This window comes from Lynx canadensis, chromosome B2 (genome assembly GCF_007474595.2).
Source record: "Lynx canadensis isolate LIC74 chromosome B2, mLynCan4.pri.v2, whole genome shotgun sequence".
Taxonomy (NCBI): domain Eukaryota; kingdom Metazoa; phylum Chordata; class Mammalia; order Carnivora; family Felidae; genus Lynx; species Lynx canadensis.
Window position 1 is genome coordinate 51,752,003 of NC_044307.1, and position 16,909 is coordinate 51,768,911.

Below are 16,909 nucleotides of genomic sequence, written 5' to 3' on the forward strand. Positions count from 1 at the left end.
GTGACCCTGCTTCCCAGAATTCCTCAGTGACACAGGCGTTTCATCCCAGTGACCACTAAGGACCCTGTAAACTCTGCCTCCTGAGCCCAAGAGAGAAAGCAGAAATACATATGAACAATATGTATAACGCAATACTGAGCTCATGTTAGTGCTTCACTGGCATTACAGTCATGGTGTATTTATCACGGTGACATTTTGTCGCTGTGGTGCATGGTTGGGGGAGAGAGTTTGAAGCTCAAGTGTGTTCTGGGGAGAGCTCACCAGCATCGGTACACTTCCAGCAACTTAGTACGTCGGTGTTGTCTGCACTCGCTATTTGGATCTGGGGCTTTCGCTTCTTGAAAAGACCGTAACGCTCATGTTTATTTGCCAGCCACATTTACTAGTCCAGGTTCTATGATAGGTGCTAAATTTTATTTGTGGTTTCATTCAGTTTAGCCCTGATTGTTACTTTTGGTTAAAGACCACAGAACACATGACGGAAGCTAGATTCCAGCCCAGGTCTGTGATCTCAAAGCATCCACTCCATGGCACCACTTCCCTCCCTAAGGTCTATAAAGAACTGTGCCTTTTGAGTTATGGTTTTTACTGCTTAACAATTTTTTCTAAAAGCCAAAGGTTCGTGGCATGCCTTCCTGGCTGATTTGGAAAGAGGTCTCTGTGTGACTGTTTGCCTGGGACAACATGTGCCTCTGAGGGTGATGAAGGCATCCCCAGCACGCTCTGCAATAACACTTGCTCTTTGTTGGCATTGTTTTCTGAAAACCTTAGACAATAGAGATCAGGAGGTCACTCTGCCCGCCGTGACAACCCAGAGTGCCTAGAAGGCTCTTGAATACAATTGCTTTCCACCCCTTGAGGTCTCAAATGGGTATAAGATTAGAATGGGACAGGAAAAAGAAAAAATAAATAAATGAGACTATAAGCACAGGAGACAGCTCCCACACTCCAGTGGAAGTTGACACTATTTCCCCCCAAATACTTGAGTGTTTACTTGTCCAAAACTTTCATTGCTCTAACAACGATTAGAGCCCTCTCTGACCCATTGCAATTAGTTAATTAATTTTTGTAACAGACAATATATGTCCATGGTACAGATTGAAAACGTTCACATGGTGTAGTATTAGGGCCCCCGAACAGATATCCTACAGGTGGCTGGAGCAGTGGACAGCTTCGTGACAAAGCGTCCCAAATTATGATGCAGTTTCAGCTCTGTACACTGCTCCAGGAGTTTTATTTTGCTACTGTGAGGGTTGTGTATGTGAATAACTGATATCATCTGCTTTGGCTCCCTGCAGTACGGACGAATCTTATGTCTTCAAAGCCAGGCCAGGATCGTAAGGTTGAGGGGTGTCCAGCCTCAGCCTCGGGCTGATCTGGAAGACCTTCCACATGGCATACAGGCCCACCGCTGACCCCAGTGCAGATACCCCTCCACGTGGAGCAGGGCTACGGGGGGTTCCCTTCCATGAGGGGCTTGGGTATTCCTGCCCATGAGTAGATCTCTTTTGGGCTCATCTCAGTTTATCAGAGAGAATCTAATCATGTCGATCCTCAGAAGATTCAAAGTTTTGAATCCTTGCATGGTATTCCTGGGCATCTGAGTAAAACTGATGATTGATTCCCTTCCTCAAGGGAGGGAAGAATGCCAAGCCCCTCAAAGATCCTGTTGTACCTCTCTTTTAGGACATGATATGGGGGCCCTATATTTATAGAAGCTAAGAGAGGACACTCTAGTGTTTTCTAGAGAAAACAAGAGTTGTTTGGCTTTCATTGCTACACATAGAAGCAGGCACTAACTTTAAGCAGCAGCCTTTCACTAGTTAGTAAACAAATAAACATTAACTGTATAAACATGTCTAAATGAGAAACGTTGGTAGGTAGATGGGATGGGTACGGTACTTGCCAAGCACCCTGGTTATATGTACATGCACAAATTAAACAGCTTGGTGAAACAATCTGTCAGAGGGCCTGTATAGACCATAATTACGAAAGAAACGCAGAGAGTACTGTATTGGTGTGGACCGGTGGGTTTTGGGAAGACATGATGATGTAGAGGATGTTTAGCTAATATTGGATGATTGATAAGATTTAGAAGGACAGAAAAAATAAGAACATTTCTATAGGAAACAGTGGGACCCAAATGATGGATTTTATTTTTATTTTGTTATTTTTAAAAATTATTTATTTTGAGAGGGAGAGAAAGTGTGAGAGAGTGCAAGCAGGGGAGGGACAGAGGGACACAGAGAACAAGTAGGGGAGGGGCTGAGAGAGAGGGAGAGAGAGAATTCCAAGCAGAATCCACACTTGTCAGCACAGAGCCCTACACAGGGCTCAATCCCATGAACCGTGAGATTATGACCTGAGCCAAAATCAAGAGTCAGACGCTTAACTGACTGAGCCCTCCAGGTACCCCTAAAATGATGTATTTTAGAGAACAGTGAAAGCACCAGTTTTGCTGGGATGGGAAATGTGAACACTGAGAAAGAATGGGGACAAACTAAAAGTCTTTCCACATATCTGGGTGTTTTCCATTTTAGACGGATTTTCATGTTTCCTTATGTTTATTTTTCTTTTACATCCACTATGGTTAAATACTGTGGTTAAATGTATTATCTCAGAATCTTTATATGAACCCCTAAGGGAAGCCATGATAAGATTGTTCATGAAGATAATCATGTAGCAATTTCATAAATATGCCTTCTTCTCTTTAAGGTACATACATACACACAACACGTGTCATAGGAAAGGGCATAAGATGCGTTCAGATATCACTGAAGATGCAAGTCTCTTGCCCCTCCTCAAGTGGGAGGCTATGGAGTATTTTTCCATGTGTTCGAGAGACATCAATAGGTTCCTTCATGAGCCTTTTCTTGCAGCCGCCCTGGGTGAGGATAGCGAGTACAGGGAGAATGTAGTTCTGTATGGAGTCCTGAATGTTGTTGTGTCTGAGATCAAGTTGTGTTTCCACCCTCTTGGTCCAGCTTTCCTGACCATAGGAACCAGAGCCAATTTGTTCAAGAGGATGATTGAATTCTTTTGTGCTTCTGTTCTTTTTTGAAGACTAGATCCAAGCAAAGCTCAATTACCTTTGAATTGCTTACTTTAGAAATAAATGGTAATCAAATTTGGTGTGGATAAAGATAGTGATACACTTCTACCCACATTAGTTTTACCAGATTAATGTATGTATTTACCAAATTCAGTTTTTGCTAAAATAGTGTTAATTTTGCAGTTGTCAAAGGAAAACGAAAAATGAATTTACCAAATTAAGTTGTGAATAACCGAAAGCTATTAAAAGATGTATGGTGCAAATTAGTGTACTGTGTCATCTATCAGATGTCTTTTTCTCCCCCTCCCTCCCTTCCTCTCTTTCTTTCTCTCTGTCTCTCTCTCTCTCTCTCTGTCTCTCTCTCTCTCTCTCTCTCTGTTTCTTAAATGAACTGGAACACTGGGAATACTAAATTTAATATAATGGGCAGGTCTTCAGAGGGGTGTATATGGATCATCCTTGGCCTTATTTTTGAAACTTAGAATTTTCAGTCTCCCATATTACCGAACAATAATTGTCTGGACCTGTGTGGCTTAGTTAACATATTTAAAAGACGCGGTTGTATTAGATAGCAGTGGAAAATGACTTGCATTTCAGAGTGTAAGTTTTGAACCGTCCTGTTTCTTTTCGTGATTTAATTTAGACTCTCTGAGTTTCATGTATTGCAGAGATTTTTAGGACCTTATTGGACTGCTTAGTACTTTGTATGATTTAAATTAATCATAGTTGGTCATCAGTGTCATTTTATGCATCCTTCTCATGCCATTTGATAAACAAGATACTCCACTCACACCACCATCTTCCAAAAAAACCTGGAAAAAAAGCCTGTATTTTCTTTCTCATTGTAGATTGGCGGGTGCTGCAGCCTCACCGTGTTCTGTGTGCGTGACAATAGACTGACTCGGATACCTGCAGAGGTGTCCCAGGCAACAGAGCTTCATGTCCTAGATGTGGCAGGGAACAGGTAAGCATGTCCTGGTTTGCTTTATTTGAGAAAAAGAACCGAATGTTCATGCACCCCAACCTTTGCCATCTTGCCTTTGCACCGTCTTCTAGAATATATACCGATGAGTCGCATGACCCAGGGCCCAGGAAGTTGTTAGTCTGAGAGCAGGGACAGTGGATCATTGGACAGATGAGGGACAGCCTAAGTGTGGGGCACTTTGAAGTTGAAGTAGACACTTTTGTGGAAATGCTTCTCAGAACAGCAGTATGGTGATGTAAGGGAAACAGCACTGTCTGAGACCTGGGATACTTGGGTTTTACTTCAGCTTTTATAGCTAGCTTTTGTACGTCATCGTGAGCCTCTGAGTTTCCTCATCTGAAGAATGAGCTTGAATGAGTTTGAATGAGATTTGAACCAGGGATCTTGATGTGCTCTGCTGGTGATTCTGAACCCCCTGAAATTGTAAATAAAATTGTATCCAGGGATGCTTTTCCGGCCAAAGGATAACACAGCTAATGTCAGGATCACCAAGTGATCCATCGTCTGTGATAAAGTGAAGAGCCACCTGACGAGTGTCCCCAAGGTCACAGCAGTGCATTTCTCAAGTTCTGGGGTCAGAGGTCATGGTGGACTGCTCACTGGTTTCTGGAATATGCCTTCTCTTCACCTTTGTGAAATACAGATTTGTTTCAGTCATTCTGTACTAGTTTCATCACCTCGGATGGTACACGTGCTTTCTTTCCCCCGAGCCTAGACCAGCTACTCTTTCTAGCTGGGACTCCCTTCTCTGGCTCCCACTTGTATCCCTCATCACTCATGCTTTCATTTTCACCAGGGAGCCTTCTTCTCTTGGAGCCTGCTTTTTTTTTTTTTTTTCAATTCTCCCTAACATAGTACTCAGCACCGTATGATAAATGTGTGTGTAACCATCTAAACCTAACAGTGCCTGAAGTTAAATGTGGCACCTGTGTCACTGTGCCATTTATCCCTGCACAGTGCCTGGTACTTACAATAAAAGCCTGGTAAATTCTTGTCGCCCAAATGAAAATGTTAAAAATGTTAGTTTTGTAGAGTGAATAGTAGGCCACTGCGAAATGCCTTGTGTCACAGGCTTCATCACCAAAGGAATTTAAAAAATGCTTTTGAGTATTACATAGTTAGATGGGAGAAAAAGTGCTCAGCCAGGGGAAAATGATCACTGATTCTGAATGGTAGATAGCAGTCTGAAGAGTGTTTGGAGGATGGTGTGCTAAGTGCTGATTAGCTAGTCACTGAGGTCAGGCACAAGCCACTATTTTTCATTCTGGCTAATCCATTGTAGATAATGGTGCTAATAAATTACAGGACACAGTAGGCCTCAGGGAATGCTCACCGTTTTCAAGTTAAGGCTTTCAGGACATCTTGATAGATTCTTAAGACCACTGACCGGTTACTGGAGACTCGGGATTAATTTGAGTTGAATGTTGACTTTCTGCTGGACTGAGTCCCACGCACAGTGTAGAGCTTGGGAAGGGTGGTTCTTCCCCCACCTCCAGCAGCAGGAACTCGGTGACTCCAAACCTTCCCGGATTCTTGTCACGCTGGCGACCATGAATTTACATCGCTAATTCTTGAGCAGAATGATGGCTCTGATGTCTAAAAATTGCTCTTCACAGGAGTGAAGGCTCTATTCTCTAGTTCTCAGGGGGGAAAGTTAAATTTTTATTACGTTTGGGCTGGGGTGGAGAAAACCTCATTAAAAAGTGCACTTACATAGCTGTCGGCTGAGTCAGTGAAGTGTGTCTTTTAGCCCATGTATATATGGATTCATAACCAAATTTTAAACCTATTAAAATATTTAATTACTACTTATTGTAAGTATTAGTATAGAAACTAATAAAAAAAAAGGCTACAATGTCAGCTTTTTAGCTTGCAGAAACGTTACACCATGGGAAATCCTGCCACATAGGACAGAAGTTTTTGCCTCTTCTCTCAAGCATATAAAAAAGCAAATGGCACAGAGACTGCATGTTAGTTTCCACAAACTTTCTTTGACAAGTTTGATGGAATAACTATAAAATGCCACTGGGAAACTAAGTATCCAATCTTGTACAGTAACAGAGAAGATGTCTTTTATCATCAGCTACCCATGGACACAGAATACACATTTCCTTAATTCTTACTCTTTCCCACAGGACTGTCCACCAACTACACAATATCTCTGGTATTTTGAGGATCTCTGAGGAAGAATAGTAAAATACTAGAAACAGTAGAGGTCAATGGGGGAATAGTTTGTACCTTTGAATTTTATAATCCAAAAAATTAAATTTAAAAATACTAAAACAGGGGTACCTGGGGTACCTTTGGCTCAAGTCGTAATCTCACGGTTTGTGGGTTCAAGCCCCATGTCGGGCTCTGTGCTGACAGCTCAGAGCCTGGAACCTGCTTTGGGTTCTGTCTCCCAATCTCTTTCTCTCTCTGCCCCTGCCCTGCTCACGTTCTGTCTCTCTCTCTCTCAAAATAAATAAACATTAAAAAATTCAAAAATACTAAAACATTACCTCACAGTTGTTAGAATGGCTGTTATCAATAAGACAAGAGGTAACAAGTGTTGGTAAGGATGTGGAGACAGGGGAACCCTCTTGCTCCATTGATGGGAATGCAGATTGGTGCAGCCACTAGGGAAGGCGGTGTGGAGGTTCCTCAAAACATAGAGGAACTACCCTATGATCTGGCCATCCCATTCTGATGTATGTCCAAGGGAAATGAAAACGGGATATCGAAGACATATCTGCACCCCCATGTTCATTGCAGCATGAGTCACAGTAGCCAAGATATGGAACCAACCTAAACACTGTCAGCAGATGAATGGATAAAGAAGTGAGAAGGAAGGAAATCATGCTATTTATGACATGGATGGACCTTGAGGGCATTATGCTAAGTGAAATAAGTCAGACAGAAAAAGACAAATACTATATGATCTCACATGTGAAATCTAAAAACAGCTGAACTCATAGAAATAGAGAGTAGCATGGAGGTCACCAGAGGCTAGGGGTAGGGGAGGAAGGGAGGTGTTGATAAGTGGGTACAAATTCCCAGTTATAAGATGAATAATTTCTGGGGACCTGATGTCTATCATCGGGACTGCATTTAATAATACTGTATTATATCCTTGAAAGTTGCTAAGAGAGCAGATCTTAAATGTTCTCGCCACACGCACACACACACACACGCACACGCACACAAGGTGGTAGTTATGCGACTGGATGGAGGTGTTAATTAACCCTACTGTGGTAAGTCCCTGGGGAATATATGAGTGTATCAAATCATCCCAGGTACACCTTAAAGTTGCACAGTGTTCATGGCAATTATAGCTCAGTAAAGCTGGGAAGAAATATTAAAAGACAAAACACAACACGGCAGTGTGGTTATACCGTGGAGTACTAAGCACTTAAAAGGATGAGATGATCTCTCTGTGTAGTGACACAGGAGGCCCATGGTACTGAGTAAAAAGAGCAACTGTTGGGCATACGTAGTACTCTCATTTTTGTTTTTAAAACAACGTATCTGTGCAGTACACCCAAACATCAATACCAGTTCCCCTAGAGGAGGGGTGGAGGCCTGAGGTCACAGGGGGCTTTCCCTTTAGATATTTCAGTTACATTTTCCTACCGATCATGTTCTATGTATCTTTAAACATTTTTGGAAACTCTGCTTAAAACTAAAAATTCCAGCAGGAGGTAAAAGATGAAGCATTCCATTGTAAGACGTATGCAACGATAGGTTAAGTCAATATTAAATTAACCAGTCTAGCCATGTTTAGTTGTCAAATAAACTTGACAGTGCAGTCGCTAAAGGAGTGCAGAGATAGGGAAGGTCACTTCAGGTTGATTGGTCGTGGATTTAACTGGAAATGAGAGGCTTGGCTCATGGTGTGGTTATTCGTTTGCTGTAGTCCTTGTACCATTGATGTAAATAGTAACCACAGGCTTTTTATTTTGGGGGGATGGGGTCCTAAATAAAACACAGAGATGTGGACAAATAGGACAGTGGTTTCTTGTGTTGATTCTGCAGAGTACAGAAGGTACCAGAATAAACCAAAAATGTATTATTAACTCCTCTGGAAAGCAAGAATACACACACGCACACGCACACGCACGCACACGCACACACACAGATGGGGCAGGGTGTGAGGATCTCTAAAAAAAGAGCTTTTTTCTTTTTCTTTTTAAAAAAGTTTTTTTTAACGTTTATTTATTTTTGAGAGACAGAGACAGAGCACAAGCAGGGGAGGGGCAGAGAGAGAGGGAGACACAGAATCCAAAGCAGGCTCCAGGCTCTGAGCTGCCAGCACAGACCCTGACATGGGGCTCGAACTCATGAGCTGTGAGATTATGACCTGAGCCCAAGTTGCCGCTTAATGGACTGAGCCACCCAGGTGCCCCTTTTTTTTCTTTTTTTGTCTTTGACACTCTGAAACACCCTCCCTGGGACGCTTGCCAACGAGCTCATGTGTGGTGTGTGCTCGGCTGGCAACAGTCGTGTTCAAGCTGGCACTCTGATATTTCACAGGGAAACTGGTGTTCTAGACAAGTCACTAATCTTACATGGCTTGGTTGAATGTCATTATTAAGATCTGTTATTGTAGAGTCTAGTCATTTATTTCAGCTTTTACCATGATTTGTCATCCTTACAAGCTGTTATTTATTATTGATGCTCTGTTTAGCCTTTTATTTATACCTTTGGTTTAGTACTTAGCTGCAAAGCCAGTTATTCTTCTAAGAAGGTACAATGACCAGGGGCTCCAGGGTCTCCAGGATCCAGCTTCGGCTCAGGTCATGATCTCACAGTTTGCAAGTTCAAGCCCTGCATTGGGCTCGCTGCTGTCAGCACAGAGCCTGCTTCAGATCCTCTGTCCCCCCCTCTCTCTGCCCCTCCCCCACTTATACTCTATTTCTCAAAACAAACAAACAAACAAAACAAACATTAATAAAAAGGTATGATGACCATGTTGGAGTATCTGTGTTTTGTGCAAGTTTTAAAATCTTAATTTTTTTTTCCTTTATGCCCTCATGATTAAGAAATTTAGAGGCACTAACTGTAGATATCGTGCCTAGACTCTTAAAACTTGAAACATTTCTAAAGAAGTAGGAACAGACATTCAAAAGAATTATCCTTTTGTTAGTAGTAAAATGAAAGACTTTGAGGTACTTGAAGCTTTCACAGTATGTTAGGGTAGTCTTAAAATCCCTGTCACCAGGCCAGGCAAATACATGTCTCCTGTCTTTAACTTCCTTGCATTTGAGTGTATGTGTGACAGCCTTTGGGCAGAGGCAAGAATAATTTGTTGTATAAGCAGAAGAGATTTCACTTTCTATCTCCTTCATAGACCCAGCACCTCAAGACAGTAAGTAGAGCTGTAAAGCCTCTGCTTCCTTGGATCCCCTTGGGCGTCCTTCATGGTATAAGCCCATCACTGCCCTTGGTGGATTCTGGGATTTAAAAGTACGTATTTCTTTCTCAGTCAGTTTGGCCCTTATTAGTGAAATTTTGTAGTGTACAATACATAGAGACTTTTTTTTAATGTCTATTTTTGAGAGGGGGAGAGAGCAAGTGAGCAAGGGAGGGGCAGAGAGAGAGGGAGACAGAGAATCTGAAGCAGGCTGCATGCTGTCAGAGCACGGCCTGGTGCGGGGCTCAAATCCACAAGCTGTGAGACCATGACCTGAGCCGAAGATGGACACTCAACCAACTGAGCCCCCCAGGCGCCCCATTCATGGGTACTTTAACGTAAGCAGATCTCATGGATGCATTGATGCTGAGGTACAATTCCACTGACTCAGTACTGCACCCAGTACATACGTGTGGGATGGACCAGCCTTTGCTGGACTAATTGTTAGGAAAAGAAACCATATTGTTGCCTGCATGACTAGTATATTGTAAATATCATGTGAAATACATTTTTCTTGTGAAAAGTTTGTCAATAATATATTCGTTGTTAACACTCTCGATGCACTCTTTGATCATTTTCACTTCATTTGTTAAAATAACTTAACCAGTCTGTGCTTACATTTTATTTAGATAGTTTTATAATATTGGAGTGCAACTTGTCTTCATATCTCTACATAGAGTTCACATTAATTTTCCATAAGCCTGTCAATTCAGAATGGCATCTATGTCTGAAAATGCAGCATTAATCTGTTGGCAAGATGTGTAGGTAGATCCCCCACATGTGTTAACTGGAGATAGGTGTGCAATATCATAAAAGAAAGAACCCCAGCAATATATGCTGTCATAGAATTTCTGATGGTATTACTGAGCCAGGGATTTCTTTTAAGAAAATGTTCCTCATCTTGGAGTCCTCAGAATGCAGTCACCTCATTATTGTCCAGCTTATGAAGACCCTGCCAAGATTGTAATTTAATACATAGAGACATCCTCAGAGTAAAAATACCTTATCAAATACAACCTTAGCTTCTTTGCACCTGAAGTTTCCGGTACCTAACAGAGGTTTGGTTATTTTCATCACGCACCAGTAGGCGTGTGTAAAGCATTGGTTTTCACTAAAGCAGCTTTTTCACCCCTCGCACTCTTAGCGTCTTAGGCCTGATAATTCTCTGTTGTCAGGGCTGTCCTGTGCATTATGAGATGTATAGCAATATCCTCGGCCTCTACCCTCTAGATGCCAGCAGCACCTCCCAAAAATGTCTGCAGACACTGCTAGCTATCCCTAGGGGCAGAAGCGCCCCTGGTTAAGAACCACTGCACTAAAGTAATCTTTCGCAAGTACCAAGTACGTATGATTCCTGGTGCGGATCTTTGCTAAATAGAGTTAATTGAGTGTAGACACTGTGTCAGACATTTGTGTGAACATAAATATAAAATTAATCTTCAGGTGTCACATTACAATTTTTAAAGTGCTTTAATATATACGATCTCATTTGAAACTGAAACAATGTGAAGTGGACATTAATTATCACATAGGAGTCTGGGAAGTGGGAGCTTCTAGAAACTGGAAGACATATGTTTGAAATGGATACCTAAAAATAAGCTCCCTAGAGGAATGCAATCCAAGTGAAAAACTTTTTAATCTTTATTTGAATTGCCACTTAAACTCTTCAACATCCCAGGCATCTGCTTCCTGTCGTCTTGATTTGCCAGGTGCTACTGGAAACAGGTAATCGTCGGTGAGGCTGTTGCCATTGACTCAGTAAAAACTGCTGCTTCTGGGCTCTTCCACAATTACTCTGGCTTTTTTTCTCTTTAAATCGAAACCTCCTAGTGCAAGACTTGACTCATGTGTTCTGTAATTTCCTCATGTTTTGCCCCATGGCCAGAGGTGCTAATAAGAGAGATGACGGCAGAAGAGGGAAGCCCAGTGACTGAACTGAGGAGTCTGCTCACAAAGAATACGTCAAGGATCTTATTATAAATTTTTCTTTTTAATTTTTTTTTAACGTTTATTTATTTTTGAGACAGAGAGAGACAGAGCATGAAGGGGGGAGGGGCAGAGAGAGAAGGAGACACAGAATCGGAAGCAGGCTCCAGGCTCCGAGCCATCAGCCCAGAGCCCGACGCGGGGCTCGAACTCACGGACCGCAAGATCGTGACCTGAGCTGAAGTCGGACGCTTAACGGACTGCGCCACCCAGGCACCCCAAGGATCTTATTATAAACATTAACATCTTGTTCCATGTTGAACCCGATCCCAGGAGGTTCTTTGTAATGTTTTTATTCAGTCTGTATTGACAGGAATTGATGTCATTATAAAATCTGAGACCCTGATGTCTGCTTTTGTTTTAAATTAGGCTATTACATCTGCCTTTATCCCTGACCGCCTTGAAGCTGAAGGCTCTGTGGTTGTCGGACAACCAGTCCCAGCCTCTGCTCACGTTCCAGACGGACACAGATCACGCCACAGGAGAGAAGATTTTGACCTGTGTCTTGCTTCCTCAGCTGCCTTCTGAACCTACTTGCCAAGGTGAATTTAAGGACAATACTCACATGGCCACATGCTCCTACTAACAGGAACAGGAGCTAATAGCTATCTATACGACCTCTTACTCCTGCATGCATCTGTAACTTGTCTAATATACTCCTTGGACCAGCCTGGGTGAGGTCACTGGGGGTCTCCTCTGGGAACGCTCCTCTGCACCTTTGCAGAAAACGTACCCCTCACACCTGCTTATCATATCTGAAATTCCTTAAACAGCCTTTTGGGTTTGAACTGTGGCTAAAGCTGAAAATACAGATACTTTTTAAAAAGTTAACAGAGTCCCTTAAAATCCAAACTGATGGTTTAGAGGATTAGTACTGAACACCACTGTGGAACAGCGTTGCAGCCATTCTGTTGTTTTGAGTCATTGTTCCTTTGTTTTGTAAATTACGTGTGGTTTTAAAAAATATTCATAGTAACATCAAATTGCTATAAAAATCCTTTTCTGAGAGCTGGTTTTTATAAAAGAGACGTAGAGTGCTCTGGGAGAACAGGAGTCCCCTAAGTGGAAAGGTCCCAAAGCATCTTGCCAATCCCAGCCTTGTTAAAAGAGCTTTTAAGACCCCAGGGGAAAAACAAGGCAGAAAGTGTTACTGAGGGAAGTACTGGTGTCCCAAAGTCAGTGTATAGAAAAGAATTGTGAGAAAGGATTCTACAAATTATGATGACATTCTCTAATGAAATATTAAGCCTTAATTTAACAGATCTTTTATATGATCTCAGATTGAATCATGCATCATTGAAAAGAAAGGGCAACCCTGTCCCAGACTTTTTTCTTTTCGTTTAAATTTTTTTTAAATACTGCATAGTAGTTACCAGTCACATGAACCGACTTCCCAACTAATGTCGTCTTTGTCGTGACAGAGAACCTGCCTCGCTGTGGGGCTCTGGAAAGCTTGGTGAATGATGTCTCCGATGAGGCCTGGAATGAGCGTGCCGTGAACAGAGTCAGTGCAATCCGATTTTTGGAAGACGAGAAAGACGAAGAAGACAATGAAACGGTATGGAGGTGGAAATTGATGGCCTACCTGGAAAATAAGGATTTCTTTTAATTTCCAATTGACTGTTCTCTGCTTTGCCTTCAGCATGAAAAAAAAAAAAAAAAAAAAAAAAAGAAAATTTAGAAGGCAAAACTAGATACTTCTAGGTACCGATTCACCAAATGTATATAAAGCAAATGGAACTCTGTTTTTTGTTTGTTTGTTTGTTTGTTTGAATAGTGTATACTCTTTTTCTTTATTTGTGATAGCTTCCCTTCTTGCCTGCAGTAAATTGATGGGGAATTTTTTCTGTGTCTGTTGTTCTCGGTGAAGGAAGTCTCCTCCCCACGCCCGTTTATAGGTGTACCACATTGACTCCCTTCACATCTTGCAGTGTGACTTAGCTTGCCTTCTGTGGAGCCATGCTTCTGTGTCTTCTTCATGTAACCATTCTTCTCTTCACCTTTAGGCAGAGTGCTTGTGATATTAGTTGGGTTAATTTACTAGTTTTCATCCAAAAATCAAGAAGAGATCTGAAAGTACTACTTAGCCTTACTCCATTCACACTTGAAAATGTCTCTCAGGCAGCTGACATCTCCAGGAGTCAGTGACAACTCTCGAAATCTTACTACAAGTTGACTTTGGCTTAAACTCCTTGCACTAATTGAGATTTTCATAAGCAGAGCTGAGAGGGAGTACCTGCAGCCCCCAAAGCAATGTGTGGTTTTTAAATTACTGTCTGTAGTCTTTGTTATTCCAGCTGTCACCGAATGGGACTTCATCCATTTACAGTAGTGGATTACAAAGTAGGAATTAGTCATGAAAAAATAACTTGAGCAGAAATGACTCCTCATAGCTGATTCCTCCTGCCTTGTTGGAGGGGGATGATTTCACCCGCTCCTTCATGGCCACAACAGTGCCCTGACAGTTTTGTGTTAACGTACTTTAGGCTCCTCCTGAAACTCCTTGGACAGTCCATTTAAAAGATACAGATACTATTTTATGAGCCAAAGGGCATGTAACATGTCAAATAATACATTTTTTTAAAGATTGCCCCTGCCATATCACTTCACTTCCAGCACCGTGGCCTTTATTAGAAGACTGTGAACTCCAGTAGGTGACGTAAATAACACACACAGCAGCAGAATAAGAAAAGAAGCCCTTCTGTCTGTCTGTCTGTCTGTCTGTCTCTCTCTCTCTCTCTCTCTCTCTTTCCTTTTCCTTCCACTTCTGTGCCTCCAGGGTTGAAGGAAGTCAGAACCACTTGGGGTAATAGGACATTTCAGGGATTTTAAGTTTTTGACCCCTTTATCTTCTTCTTTCTCCGCACCCCACACTAACATCTTAATCTTTTTTCTTGCTGTTCATTGAACTTTATTTTCATATTACACTAATTTCACATTTTACGAAGTACCCTTTTATTGTGAAAGTAATCCTTCAGTCTTGACTAGACCAGTCCCGTGCCACGTTCATGTTCCCTTAAGTGCTTACTGGTAAGCAGCCGATAAACACTCGTGGGGCAGGAGGAGGTACTCCCGCCCACTCTAACTCATAGCTCCTCAGAGGTAAGGAGGCCACTGCCTCCCAGCCACCTGCTGGAAAGAGTAAAGGCATAAAAGCAAAACATTCACTCCCCTGTTTGTTTGCAGAGAACACTTCTGAGGCGAGCCACTCCACACCCTGGGGAGCTAAAGAATATGAAAAAGACAGTGGAGAATTTACGGAACGACCGGAATGCTGCTAAAGGACTGGATTCAAACAAGAACGAGGTCAATCACACCATTGACCGAGTGACCACTTCTGTATAGAACTTCACCTGCAGGTTTTACCTCCCGTGTCTCCCCCTGCTGTTGAGATGTTCCCGTGCCCTCCAGGAGGAGCCTCACGCAGTCCTTTGTCTTCCCTGGAAGGCGGGGAGGCACGCGCCACCCCCTGGCCGCCTGCCGGGGTTGCTGCTCTGTCCACGGATGTGCCTTACTGCGGTCCAGGCGCGCTTCCTTTCCTCCAGCTTCCAGTCGTTTGTCATGATAAGTAGAATACACTACTGTAAACATCTGACCTTTGGTGTTGTCTTATGTTGGGGTCAGGGAGCACAGGAAGGGGAATTGTTTTTGTCCTCCTCCCTCCTGTAAAGCGCCCGGGACATTTTTCTCTTGGACCTACTGATGAGAGAGAGTTTTATGTACGGGGAATAATTGATACTTTTTTAAAACCTTTTTTGGCAGCTCAGATGGTGTAAATTTTAAAAAATTTTGTATAGGTATTTCATAACAAAAAAAATGTGTATTTCTTTTTCGTTATTTTATCATGGAAACGGTACATATTTTAGTATTTGTGCGGGAAGAAAAGCGCAAGAGTCCTAAAGTGTTTTCTCTTTTACCATCCACTTGTGCCTTACTGTATCCTGTGTCATGTCAAACGAGTTGCACACAGTGACGTCCTCAAGCAGTCAGATGAGACTAAGAATGTGGTACTTTTAAAGCAGTGTTGGATTTTAATCAGTAATCTACCTGGTGGATTTGTTTTTAGCCAAAAAGAAGAGTTACCACCAATTTGTAAATTTTATCAGTTGAATTTTTTTTTTTTTAGAAAGATGAACCAAAGGATTAGACTGCTAATATTTCGTTTCTTAACACTTTTTATGAATGAGTCTCTTAGAATGAGTACAGTGTCTGATTGTACCTACTTGGAAGGTATATGCCATTTGTAAAATAAAATCAGAAAAGCACAAAAGGAGAAAACTGGTTCAGGAATCCAGTGAGTAAATGAATTATGTACTGCAAAAGAAAGTATGATTTTTATTGAAGAAAGCTTTAAAAGTTTTATATTGAGATATAAAACCACAATAAAGCGAAATAACCTACAACCATATTAGAAATATTGCTATCTTTGTAAGTGCAATTTAATTTGTAAATAGAGTTTGAGTCAAAATATAACAAAATATTGCTTCAAGTTTTAATTTTAAGTCTGCTAATTTAAGAGTTATGGGGGTATGTTTTGGTGCATTTCTGTTGATTTTTTTTTTTTTTGTATAATGTGATAAAAGAGAAATGAAAATGCCAGTTACTATGAGGAAAATCACGATATTGTTGGGTTTTTTGTTTTCTCTCCATGAAATAAAATCACCCTGGAATTAACCATACAACTCTTTAAACTTATCACCTTGTAATGTTCAGATGATGGCAAGTAGCTGCATTCTTTGACAGTGTGTTCCCATCCATTAAATATCCAAACTACTGGTCAGTTTTGAGTTAATTTCTTGCCCTTTTGCCACACAGGACAGACCCCAGAAGTGCCCTTCACTCTGGCAAATAATTTCGGGTTATGGCTGGCCAATTGGACTCGTTAGCAATCTGCTTTCAACCAACCAAATTCAATATCTTCTATTACTGCTGTGCATTTACTTACTGGGTTCATTTTCTTTTTCTCTTTCTTTTTTTTTTTTTTTTTGAATATTCTTGAGAGAGAGAGAGAGAGAGAGAGAGAGAGAGAGAGAGAGAGAGAGAGGGAGAGAGGGAGGGAGGGAGAGAGAGAGGATGTAAGTGGGGGAAGAGCAGAGAGAAAGGGAGCCAGAGAAGCCCAAGCAAGATCCACGGTATCAGTGCAGAGCCTGATGCCAGGCTCCAACTCACAAACCATGAGATCATGACTTGAGCCAAAATCCAGAGTGAGACACTCAACAGACTGAGCCACCCAGGTGCCCCTCATTTTGCTTTTTAAGTTGTTTGTACATACACACACATATACATATATAAAATATATGTATATACACATATACATATATATAAAATATATATATATATTTTTTTTTTTTTCTCTTTTTGAGTTGGAAGTACCATGGTGCATAAGTGGTTTTTGGGCTACTCAGTTTTTTACCTTGCTTCCCAATCTCTGGAACACTGTTCTGTCTTCTCCATTTTAAGATTTTGGCATACTCTGTTTTAGGCCTGTGAAAAT

General features: G+C 41.6%; 1 protein-coding gene across 1 annotated transcript in view; it reads left to right on the top strand.

Moving 5' to 3' along the window:
- The window catches only part of LRRC1 (leucine rich repeat containing 1), a 134,025-nt gene extending 117,830 nt beyond the window's left edge, over window positions 1-16,195 (top strand). The window contains exons 11-14 of the mRNA XM_030315729.1: window positions 3,901-4,016; window positions 11,785-11,957; window positions 12,837-12,973; window positions 14,602-16,195. Coding sequence (XP_030171589.1) covers window positions 3,901-4,016; window positions 11,785-11,957; window positions 12,837-12,973; window positions 14,602-14,760 — 585 coding nt within the window. The 3' untranslated portion in view covers window positions 14,761-16,195. The remainder of the gene's footprint in view (window positions 1-3,900; window positions 4,017-11,784; window positions 11,958-12,836; window positions 12,974-14,601) is intronic.
- The last annotated feature ends 714 nt before the right edge of the window (window positions 16,196-16,909 follow it).